Source organism: Biomphalaria glabrata, chromosome 9 (assembly GCF_947242115.1).
Source record: "Biomphalaria glabrata chromosome 9, xgBioGlab47.1, whole genome shotgun sequence".
Lineage (NCBI taxonomy): Eukaryota > Metazoa > Mollusca > Gastropoda > Planorbidae > Biomphalaria > Biomphalaria glabrata.
In genome coordinates this window covers 44,787,352-44,799,726 of record NC_074719.1, presented here as the reverse complement: position 1 = coordinate 44,799,726, position 12,375 = coordinate 44,787,352, and the positions used below count along the sequence as shown (strand labels likewise).

Genomic DNA, 12,375 nt, shown 5'->3' with positions numbered 1-12,375 from the left:
AGAATAGACAGTTAAAATTTAAACCAAAAAAACAATTTAGTCACCAGGGACACTGAAACTTAATAGTAAAACTTTCAGTCACCAGGGACACTGAAACTTAATATTAAATTTTCAGTCACCAGGGACACTGAAACTTAATAGTAAAACTTTCAGTCACCAGGGACAGTGAAACTAAGTTTCCAAGGACAGTGAAACATTCAGTCAGAATAGACAGTTAAAATTTAAACCAAAAAACAATTTAGTCACCAGGGACAGTGAAACTTAATAGTAAAACTTTCAGTCACTAGGGACAGAAACAATTCATTCACGGGGACATTAAAATTTTCATTTACCAGGGACAGTGAAACTTTCAGCCATGTAGTCATTAGGTACTGTGAAACTATCGTACACTAGGGGCAGATAACAATTCAGTCATCAGGGACAATGAAATTTTCAATAATCAGGGACAAAAAACAATTATAATACCAGGGACAGTGAAAACGTTAGTACTCAAGGACGTTGAAACTAAGTTCCCAGGGACAGCTAAACTTTCAGTCACCTGGACAGTGAAACTAAGTTTCCAAGGACAGTGAAACATTCAGTCAGAATAGACAGTTAAAATTTATATCACCAGAAACAAAAAACAATTTAGTCACCAGGGACAGTGAAACTTAATAGTAAAACTTTCAGTCACTAGGCACAGAAAACAATTCAGTCACGGGGACATTAAAATTTTCAGTTACAATGGACTGTGAAACTTTCAGTCATTAAGTCATTAGGAACAGTCAAACTTTCGTTAACCAGGGACACTGAAACTTTCAGCCATTAAGTCATTAGATGCTGTGAAACTTTCGTACACTAGGGGCAGATAACAATTCAGTCATCAGGGACAATGCATCTCTCAATCATCAGGGACAGAAAAAAATTCTATTACCAGGGACAGTGAAAACGTTAGTAGTTAAGGACTAAGTTCCCAGGGACTGTAAAACTTTCAGTGACCAGGAACAGGAAAAAAATTCAGTCACCAGGAACAATGAAACATTAAGCCACCAGGGACAATGAAACATTCAGTCATATTTAACGTTTGAAGTTTCTATCGCCAGGGACAGTAAACAGTCGTCTGGGACGGTTAAATTTGTAATGACCATGGATAACATAGAAGCACGTAGTCACCAGTGATAGTGAAACATGAAGTCACTAGGGACATTGAACATGAATTTAGTTCTTTGAATAAATTACATCTTCGGCCCAGTTCTCAGCTAATCGTTAAGCTACAATGACTGACCAACAAGACCTATCAACAAGACCTATCAACAAGACCTATCAACAAGACCTAGCTATTCAAATAACACAATCGATAAACACTAATTAGTTTAGCCAAAGTTTAAACTCAAACAATATGCCACTAAATATAGACTCTAAATTTAAACACATTTAACTAAAATGTATCAAATTTTATTTCTGAAGTGTCTTGAATTTTTAAAATCAATATTTCCTTTTTAACAAGTAGCTATTAAGTTTTTAGGTGAAACAAATGTGTGGCCGAGAGGCTAAGCACACTTGAGCTTGGCCCTAGCTACCTATCCAAGGGGAACGAGATTTGATTTTAGAGTTGTGTTTACTGAGCGCCTAAGGACAGCACGGATTACCCTCTCCTAAATATCCCTTTTCCCCTAGGGTCCACAAATGAGATTTGGACTATAGCGCTCTGAACATGCTATAATCATGAAGTTGCTTTAAAAAAAAAAGTATCACAGGTTTTAAAAGGGTTGAACTGAGACCTTTGTTATAGAAGGCCTGAACACAGGCCATCAACGTCACAACCTGTTTATAGCTCGTTGATTGGGTTGTAGCTACAGAACTACAGACAGCTGGCCCAACTAAACCTATTACTCTCTCATGCCATTTATTACAGACGTTACTTCAAAAAAAAAAAAAAAGAAGATAATTACGTCCTACGCAGTTCATGTGTCCGTCTAGTCATGCATGTTAATTAATGACGTTGAGTTGCCTGGCTATTAATTCCGAGCATGATTAAAACGTGAGCAAACTTTTTTTTAAAAACTAAATTCAATTTAACTTTTTTTTTTATACAATGTATATGACTACAGCTTTTGACTTAGTTTAGATATATGTAGAAATCCATGTGATCTAAAAATATTTTGAACTTTAAAACTAAACATCATCCTCTCGAACGTCTCCATGACGTCCCTTTTACTCCCGTAGGTAGGCCTATAACCTCAACTGCCATAGACTTTCTCTTTATTACATCAGAAACTATCCAGCCAACAGAAACAGGCATACACACTGCATAACACAGGTCATATATATATATTAAGAGGCTACCTAATTCCATTTGCTTAGGGCCTCCAATTACCTCAGGACGGCCCTGGGGAATGTTTCTCCACCATACCGTGATCTATTAAAGAATTTTCATATCAATCTTTTTTAGTGTCATTGAACGTGTTTTGAAACTAATTGAAATTAAAATGGCTCTATCTAATTGTGCCTGAAATTTTTATATAAACAGATATATATACCCCCCCCCCCCTTTTAAAAAAAAAAGCACATCAGAGTTGTTTATCTTCTACCTCTTCATTAGTTTCAAACCACCACAAAGTAAGTTTACATTCAATTTTTCGTCTTCATGCTAACTTTCCCTCTGTTCAAGAAGGTGAAGGTCGCGCTTTTTAACTTCTGCGCAAATTAGCTGATCTCACACAAAAAGATAATTGGTGTCCTTAAATCAATGTCTGTCGCTCATGGGGACATTTTACACCAGTGGCTCTAACCCAGGGCTCATATACCCCGCTGATAGTGCTAGAGACAGTAACTAAATCTGTAAGTCATAAGAATCTTTTCTTTTAATTGTTTCGTCAAAATCCTTTTGTTTTTGCTTTCTTAGTAAAGGAAATGAGAAAGAATGGAGGGTCTGTTTAAAAACTAAGAGGTCGTGAGTCTTTGTAAATACATAAGACCCACTGCGTGTTATAGTCACGTGGGTAATACTAGCTAATTAGATGCAAATTAAGAAAAAAAATCTGTTCAACAATTACAATTTTCATTGCGTCAGGTTTCAGTCAGTTCAGTGTGTGCAAGACAGGACGTAGACAGACACAATGTTTTCCAAAGCTCTGATCATTGTGCTGGCAGCAGCTTATGTCAAGGTACATTTATGAGAACATTTTGAATAACTGTTTGACTTGTATTTATTAAGTGTTAATATTAAAAGGCGATAGTGACAAGAACGTGGGCGGGCTCTAGGCGGGTCACGTGATCAAGGGAGGCTGGTGTGACGACGCGGGTACATGAGATCAACTCAGATTGGTAGCAAGGCTGGAAGGATAAGTCCTCCCGTAGAGCCTTGGCGAGAAACTCTGCTGTTAGGCGTAGTGCCTTTAAGCTTCCATACAGGTCAAGTGACTCTGCAGACAAACTACTCTTGCGAGAGATGCGCCACTGTTTCCACCGACTCTCCACAGTGTCGGCAACGGGCATCAAAAATTGGACGGAACCGGGCAAAGTAAGCACCAGCAGGGCAGTGCCCCTTTCTATACTGCGCAATGATTGATTGTTCCGACCTTTTGAGCCTCCACCATGGATCGTCGCGGTCCTGGCGGCGCAAATGCTGCCAGACTCCACGGGCTTTGTTGGAGCCATCCCAGGATCTCAACCACTTGTCATGTACCCACTCTCGGAGACGACCCTGGTAGAGATAACTCTTCTGACTTGAAGGCCCACTGACTCAATCCAACAAAAAGATGTGAACGAAATTGCAGACAATGTGCACCGACTTTGAGGGGACTTGGTCAGAGGTACCACAAGGTCTGAAAGGGGAACTTTACTTTACTTTTTATATAAACGAGTTTGTTTTACAAATTGTGTATTTTTTTAAAATTATTTTATTCATCTCAATGTTCGTTGTTTCCATTATCTAGTGCCAGTCTCCTGACTCAATCCAACAAAATGATGTCAACGACATCGCAGACAAAGTGCACCGACTTCGAGGGGACTTGGTCAGAGGTACGCCTAATTACAGAGGACGCCACTACATTCTAATCAGGGCCGGATTAGTGACAGCGTAAACCATTCGTTGGGTTGGCCTTTGGTGGGCTTTGCGTTAGCACCCCAAGAATAGACAACAAGCTTCATAATATTTGAAAACATTAAGACCTATAGACCTAGTTTAAAACATATTTCGTTTGCTTATTTGTCTCAGTTGTACAATTCTTGTTTAGAGTACCCTCCATCGTATAGGTTTAGCAAATTTAGGAGAACTTAAACAATAAAATGTGGTAACTATAATTGCTGTGTAATTATGAAACTTAAGGTTTTGTTTCAAGTGACTTTGGTAATGTAATTTTACTTAAAAAAACAGCAATATTATTAAGTTTTCCTATAACTTTGCCTTGCCCGATACTAATGTCGCCAATTATTATAATTAGCAAATATTAATATGTAAGAACCAAACGCTTTGCTTCGATTCAATCTACAATATTGTCCTTTTTAATTGTTCTACCTACAGGCATGTCCACAGTTGCTTTGAGCAAAGAGCTTTATTCCATAGCAACAGCCATTGACAAATGGTATCCATACTCTCAGGAATATAGTAAGTCTTGAACATATTTTGTATTCCTATTGTTTGGCACCAAATTAGCATAATTAGCTGTTTATGTTATGGCTAACTCCAGTCCGTTTGTCAAGTCTGTTAGATTATCTGATAACGTAGCATATGTTTATTCTATATGTACATTGTGTTGCGCTTAATTAAAGGACATTAAACATGCTTAAACTTAATGCAACGCGTTGTAACTAAATATGTGTAAACATTGTGGGTAGACTAAGCCTGCTTTATTGATCCTTGTGGAAATTTGTTGTGATTACAAGGGCTCTTTTCTTATATACCAACATCACAACAGAAACATACACTGATACACATAAATAGAACAGACACAACATAAATTATTATTATAGCTTTTATATAGCGCTACTTTCATGCTTGTAGCATTCTCAGAGCGCTTTTGGTCCAATCTCATTTGTGTGTGTGTGTGTGGGGGGGGGGTCTAGGAGTTAGTTTTCCGTGCTGCCTTAATGCGCTCAGTAGACTCTGCCCGAGTCGGGTGTCGAACCTCGAGCCCCCTTTTGGCCTTTCGACCACGCTTCCCACACTTATTCAGCGACTACCCACAGGCATCTTGGTCCTTTTCATTCCTGATCGAAGGGTGACGTTGATAGAGTCTGACCGAGTAAGGAACGAACGAGTTTTTATACCGCTCTGTTCTAGTCTTCATTGACAGTAGTCGCCCACTTCGCGAAGACTTGACGTAGTTATGATGGAGCGGGTGGCTGTTGGTGCCCTATTTATAATGTTTTCTAGGCGGCGTAACTGTTTAGATGAAGCGTTGCCTTGCCAACAAGTTATTCCGTATGTTAGCAGATTTTGTATAGTCGCTCCTTAAAATTTATCTAGGATCTTCTTATTTAGTTTAAAGCTATTGAGTTTATATAGGAAAAAATAGTCGCTGGGCTGTTTTCTTTGTCAGAGGAAACATAGATCCCAGATGTTACGTAAGCAGGGGCGGACTGGCTATATGGGCATTTGGGAAAATGCCCGGTGGGCCGGTACCCAAATGGGCCGGTAGGGCCACCGAAATGACTTGATCGAAGCCACTATGGCACATATCAAGTTGTTAAAGGTTTTATAATATTGTTATATTATTTGTATGAAAGACCCTATGAGCGTCGTGTTTAAACAAATCTTTCACAGACATTGCAGTGTAATACTATTTTAATCTAACACATTTTCCGTAAATAAAATGTAGAATGTAGACAGTGCTACTAGTAGGCTTCATCTTTTTAGGGCCTACGTAATTGCTGTTTTAAAAAGACGCTATATTGCTTATAAAGATATAGAGTTCACGGTATGCATGCATATCGATACATTATCAAACTTAACAAAGATTTTTAAGGACCGATACACCTAGAACTGGATGCCCATCACATGATAGAGAATTTGTGGGCCGAATTTTATAGAAAAGCCCGGGCCGATTTTGGCACCCTGTCCGCCCCTGTACGTAGGTCTAATAAAAAAAAAATATAAAGTATGAACTTCACAATCCTATAGTAGGCATTCTCTACCTGATATGTACTAATAACATCAACTCAGATTGTCCTAACGCTAAACATGCTCATCTCTTTCAGTGAAACAATTCACTCAAGATGTTGCTAAAATTGGTAAGTATCTTGTCAAGTGTCTCGCGTTCATTTTAGTTGCAATGTGAAGTAAAAATACGGATTCAATGCAGATAGAAACGAACATTTTGGAGCTTCGCCGTGTTATTTTAGTAGAAAGATTTTTGTAAAACTAAATATTCTTAGAACAAGTAACATAAAAAGTTGTTTGCTTTTTTGTTTATTAACTCTTTCTCTCCTAACCGACGATACAAATGTTGATTCCATCAGAATGTGGTAAATAATTACGGAGAGTAAGAGTTAAAGACCAAAGATAAATATATATAATGATATAATCTGTCAAATTTCTAGAAAAATCGTTTTCATAACTGCTGTTTGCCCCCCCCCCTTTTTTTCCCGTAGTGTGGCCAGTTAGCTAGTTTTTCTTTTTTTCAAAGATATTAATGATAATCATATTATCTATCAAATTTAAAGAAAAAAAAGTTATAGCCATTTTAAAGATTGGTGTATGCACTCCTTAATGTGGCCAACTAGCTAGTTTTTCTATTCCCAAAGATATATATAACAGTATAATCTGTCCAATTTCTAGAAAAATCGTTTTAAGCCATTTTCAAGATTGGTGTCTAGGCAGATTTCAGGTTTCGACCATAAAAAGCTAGCAAGCTGATAAGAGGAATTTTATTAAATGTATGAAGACACAGGGCCTTGCCTTATAAAAATTAATTAATTTTACTTGAAAAGACAGACCTCAGAAATAATAGATAATGAATTCAGAAGGTTGTTATAATGAAAATGACCTGCGTGAAATATAATGTATCATTTCGGCTTTATCAGTGAAGGCAGAGTTATCCTAGCTGGCAAGCTCAAAATTGAAACCAGTGAAATCTGCCCATGTGGAGTATCACCAGAGAATGCAGACCACGTCCTCCAAAACTGCTCTCTATACCAAGAGGCCCGGTATAAGACATTGGCCCCAAATCACCCCAATAGAAAGGAAACTATATGGAGAGCTCCCTGATTTGGAAACCACTGCGCAGTTCATCGACTCGTGTATTGGTCTAGTCATCTGAACACTCCAACATAACAATGAGAACGAAGAAGAAGAAGAATCCTAGCTGGCAGAGTTATCTAAGCTGCAGAGTGATGAAACTGTCGCATTGTCGATACGCTACTGTTTTATTAAACATACAAGTTAGAATGTATCTTATCTTCTTATATAATACAGACGTTACTTCACAAAAGAAGGTGATTACGTCCTACGTAGGACAGAGATATACGTCTAGGAAGCTTGTTTCGAAATACGGGACTTAGTAAATCAAATAATTTGACTAATTTGTAATATCGGCCACATCACATATATTTAAAAGGAACCTTTGTAACTCAGTTATTTTCCCTTTCAGGTCTCTTGTCTGACCAGGTGATGAGATTGGAACATTTAGTATTTATCATGGATCTATTGTGGGAACAGCTCAATTCTTCCATCAGTGGGTTTGTTTTTTGATTTCGTTAATTTATGCAGAGTTATCACACTTAGTTCTGTATTAACATTTACATTTTGTTAACATTTACATTTTGTTAACATTTACATTTTGTTAACGTTTACTTTTTGTTAACATTTACTTTTTGTTAACATTTACATTTGTTAACATTTACTTTTTTTTGCCAAAATGTGAAGGGAGAGGATATATTGTGTTAGACATGCAATGTGGCAAGATGTTTAACTGGCCATATTATGTAATGTTATAGACATTTCATATTCGTTTTACATCTCATTTTACATTCGTTTTACATTTCATTTTACATTCGTTTTACATCTCATTTTACATTCGTTTTACATTTCATTTTACATTTGTTTTACATTTCATTTTACATTCGTTTTACATCTCATTTTACATCTCATTTTACATTCGTTTTACAATTCGTTTTACATCTCATTTCACATTCGTTTTACATCTCATTTTACATTCGTTTACATCTCAGTTTGCATTCGTTTTACATCTCATTTTACATCCGTTTTACATCTCAGTTTGCATTCGTTTCACATCTCATTTTGCATTCGTTTCACATCTCAGTTTACATTCGTTTCACATCTCATTTTACATTCGTTTTACATCTCATTTTACATTCCTTGAACATCTCATTTTACATTCGTTTTACATCTCATTTTACATTCGTTTTACATCTCATTTTACATTCGTTTTACATCTCATTTTACATTCGTTTTACATCTCAGTTTGCATTCGTTCCACATCTCATTTTGCATTCGTTTCACATCTCAGTTTACATTCGTTTCACATCTCATTTTACATTCGTTTTACATCTCATTTTCCATTCGTTTTACATCTCATTTTACATTCGTTTTACATCTCATTTTACATTCGTTTTACATCTCATTTTACATTCGTTTTACATCTCATTTTACATTCATTGAACATCTCATTTTACATTCGTTTTACATCTCCTTTTACATTCGTTTTACATCTCAGTTTGCATTCGTTTTACATCTCAGTTTGCATTCGTTTCACATCTCATTTTGCATTCGTTTCACATCTCAGTTTACATTCGTTTCACATCTCATTTTACATTCGTTTTACATATCATTTTACATTCGTTTTACATTTCATTTTACATTCGTTTTACATCTCATTTTCATTCGTTTTACATCCCATTTTACATTCGTTTTACATCTCATTTTACATTCGTTTTACATCCCATTTTACATTCGTTTTACATTTCATTTTACATTCGTTTTACATCTCATTTTCATTCGTTTTACATCCCATTTTACATTCGTTTTACATCTCATTTTACATTCGTTTTACATCCCATTTTACATTCGTTTTACATTTCATTTTACATTCGTTTTACATCTCATTTTACATTCGTTTTACATCTCATTTTACATTCGTTTTACATCTCATTTTACATTCCTTGAACATCTCATTTTACATTCATTAAACATCTCATTTTACATTCATTGAACATTTCATTTTACATTCATTGAACATTCACTCAACGTTTTTTTAAACCAACTGTGTGGAATGAAACGTCTCATTTGTAACAATTGATTCATGTAACTTGTTTTTAAAAAAGCCATTTGTTAGCTACCTTAAGTTAGTTAGTCTAACAGATGGTGGTTACATGAACGGTAGCGCCTGAATACTGACCTGCGACGTCAAAGGTCTGTACGACGTGGCACCTAGCTATTGGTCTAAACTGCCCACAGCTTGTGACGTTGCAGGTCAGTGATGAGGTCTTCTATATCGAATGGTCTTGGCCAGACGCGAAAAAATAACACAGTCCCTCATTTGGATCACATGTCCTGTGCTGGACATTGCTATAATTCGAAAGACTTTGTGGTATTCGGGCTTTGAGATTTAGCGCTAATTAATTAAAATCCACGCATTAAAATCAGATGTCTAAAGTATACCAAAAAAAACGGCTGTATTTAAAATTCTAGTTTAAAACATTCAGTTTAAACATATCGTTTTATAAGAGTTCTTGCAAATCACAAAATATGTTTATTGTTTCTTTATAATGAAATAATCTTTACCCAAAATTTGACGCAATTTTTGCCTTCCCCTCCCTTGGTCTGTTAAACCGTTTGGGGCACCACACAAGATCTGCTGACTATCTTTCTCCATTCCTCTGTGGTTTTTGCCTTACAGAGAATTTCTTTCAATGACAGGCCTGTCCATTCTGTCTGTCTTCCCATCGCTTTCTCGGTCTGACTCTTCTTCTTTTTCCTGGTACTGTTCCCTGAAGGAATGTCTTTGCGAGCCCTGGGGACCTTGTGATACGACAGTGGAATTTAAGCTTGCGTTTTTTTTCAGAGTAGTTAGCAGGTCATCCTGAGGTCCAATGGCTGTATTAATCATGTTTCTAATCTTGTCATTTGTGATGCGGTCTGTGTTTGTGATATTTAGAATCTTTCAGTATATATTTCGCTAAAGTCAATGTGAGTCATTGCAAGCTCATACACATAGTTTGCTCCTTTCATTGTAGGTGCCAATGATCATAGTAGGTCAGCCCCAATATTGCTCCCACCCCTCAAGGATACACTCCTGGAGACCTTCAACTTTGTCAGAATGATCATAAGTAAGTATTGATTACATCGTAAGTATTGATTATACCGTATGGCTTACAACAAAAAAAAGAGGAATTTTTTTTCGAAATAAAGCAGATTACTCTAAATTATCTTTAGTATAAACAAAATATCCAATAATCTCTTCACCTCCAAGCGTAGCTTGGGTGGGGGAGGAGAGGGGAGAATTTGAAAATCCTCTAGGGCCCCCCACGGCCCCAAATGAGTGTTTTTTACATAAAAATTAAATATTACTCAAAATGCAGGGGCCCCCAAAAAGGTCAAGCCCCGGACCCCCAATCTATGGAAAGTTTCTAGCGACGCCCCTGCCTCCAAGCGTAGGTGTTCAACTTTTGTTGTACTGTCCTATTTCGCTTTTACGTTGAAGTCTTAACTAGAAGTATGGTACTACGGCTTCAGTGATTATTGGTGCAGTTCTCCAATGTTTTACAACACAGGATTCTGTTTTCAGACGTAGACCGCGAGCTGAGTCTGTTCATCTCGGACAAAGGCAAGATTCTTCTCTACGTGTCCACTTGGGATAAAAGCGACGGCAGAACTGCCCGCGCTGCCAAGGCAGGCCTCGCCCTCGGCCAAGGAGCAGCTTTTGGCAACGCAGCTGCCCTAGCCGCCAATCTCGGCCTCGCCAAAGGATTGGGCTTACTTCAAGCAGCTGGTCTAAACCAAGCTCTGGGTGCCGGCAACCTTGCCCTTGACGCGGCTGCACAGGATGTTGCATAATCACGACTACCATTACTGAGCAGATCGATTACTTTTTAAGACATCATATATTGTTAAGTGTTGAGTACAAGGTTGAAGAAATAAATTAAATTTACTTTATAACAACTAGTAGATGAGTTCTGTATTTGTTTCAAATCGTTTACAAATTATGTAAGAACGTAAAGCTATACAAGGTTACAAAACAGTATGTATGGAAACACAAACTCAGAATCGGTCCCCGATATCATAAATAATAATCTCCCTTTATTAATAGCCTCCCGTGGTTGTTACTATTAATAGTGAATAATTGTAAAAATGATGTAATTTTATGAAAAAACTGCTTACATAGTTGATTTTAAAAATTAAATTTTTCGCTTTCAGAAAAGAAAAAAGTAGAACATTGAAAGGTCTAAAATATGATGGATTTTCAATATCTTTTCTAGTTTACGAGATCTAAACGGTACAGACGGACGACAGACAGACCACACAAAACTAATAGCGTGTGTTCTACTTTCGGGGGCCGCTAAAAATAATTTCTAATCTATTTAAGGACAATTCTAGAATGTTCACTTCGGAAGCGAGATGCTATTTAAACTTGTTTAGATCAATATTGTGATCCTTCAACTTAAGAAAACAGAAAGAAGCAACAACAGATACAAAATCGAAAAACCGGGCCAAGACGTAGCAAGTAATGTACGGGTGGTGCGGGCCGCACGGGGCGTCGTATAACCTAGCCACGCCTTTGGGCCGATGACTGCTTTTTGCCCTCAACGTGGAAACGTCTCTAGAGGAGACGGTTAGGCCAACAGGGAAGCAAAAAGGCCGTCGGGCTGACTAAAGACAGAGTCCGTCGCAGTTGAAGGACGGAAGAGAGCCCCCACAACCATTTCACTATCCACACATCACACATCGTAGTCACGTGATATCCTGCTGACCTCATTCTTAATTTAATTTTCTAACTTGAAAACAATTAAACGTCTTATAAAACACAAGTCAAAGGAGTAGAACGAGTGCGTGAATATAATAGATTCTGGGAAACGAACACGCTGTAACTATCCAGAGAGAAGAAAGCGACCGCTGACGTTTGAAGCTTATACGCCGTCTGGGCGGAAGTAAAAAACAGATTCAGAAAAATGTTTGTAAAATGTTTTACATGTTTCGGATGTTCCTTCAGAGTTGAAGATAATTTACTTCCTAGTCCAAACCTCCCGCAGGACGACGGGGGATGGGAGCGGGCAGGGTTTGAACCCTGGACCATCGATAAATCTGAACGACAGTCCAGCGCGCGAACCTCACGACCAGGAAAATGTGTGATTGGTCAGTTAGACATAGGTCAGGAAAATATTCACACAGTCATAATGTGACCATGAGATAAGAACGTGACGGACTGACAAAATTAG

The 12,375-nt window shown here is 37.5% G+C and overlaps 1 protein-coding gene across 1 annotated transcript; it reads left to right on the top strand.

Annotated features, from left to right (window-relative positions):
* The first annotated feature begins 2,985 nt into the window (after nt 1-2,985).
* LOC106050462 (uncharacterized) lies at nt 2,986-11,104 on the top strand. Its single transcript, XM_013205434.2, has 7 exons — nt 2,986-3,146; nt 3,918-4,002; nt 4,505-4,588; nt 6,181-6,213; nt 7,572-7,655; nt 10,177-10,269; nt 10,728-11,104. Exons 1-7 carry the CDS (start codon nt 3,099-3,101, stop codon nt 10,994-10,996), a joined length of 696 nt encoding a protein of 231 aa, XP_013060888.2. The 5' UTR covers nt 2,986-3,098; the 3' UTR covers nt 10,997-11,104.
* Nucleotides 11,105-12,375: the final 1,271 nt, after the last annotated feature.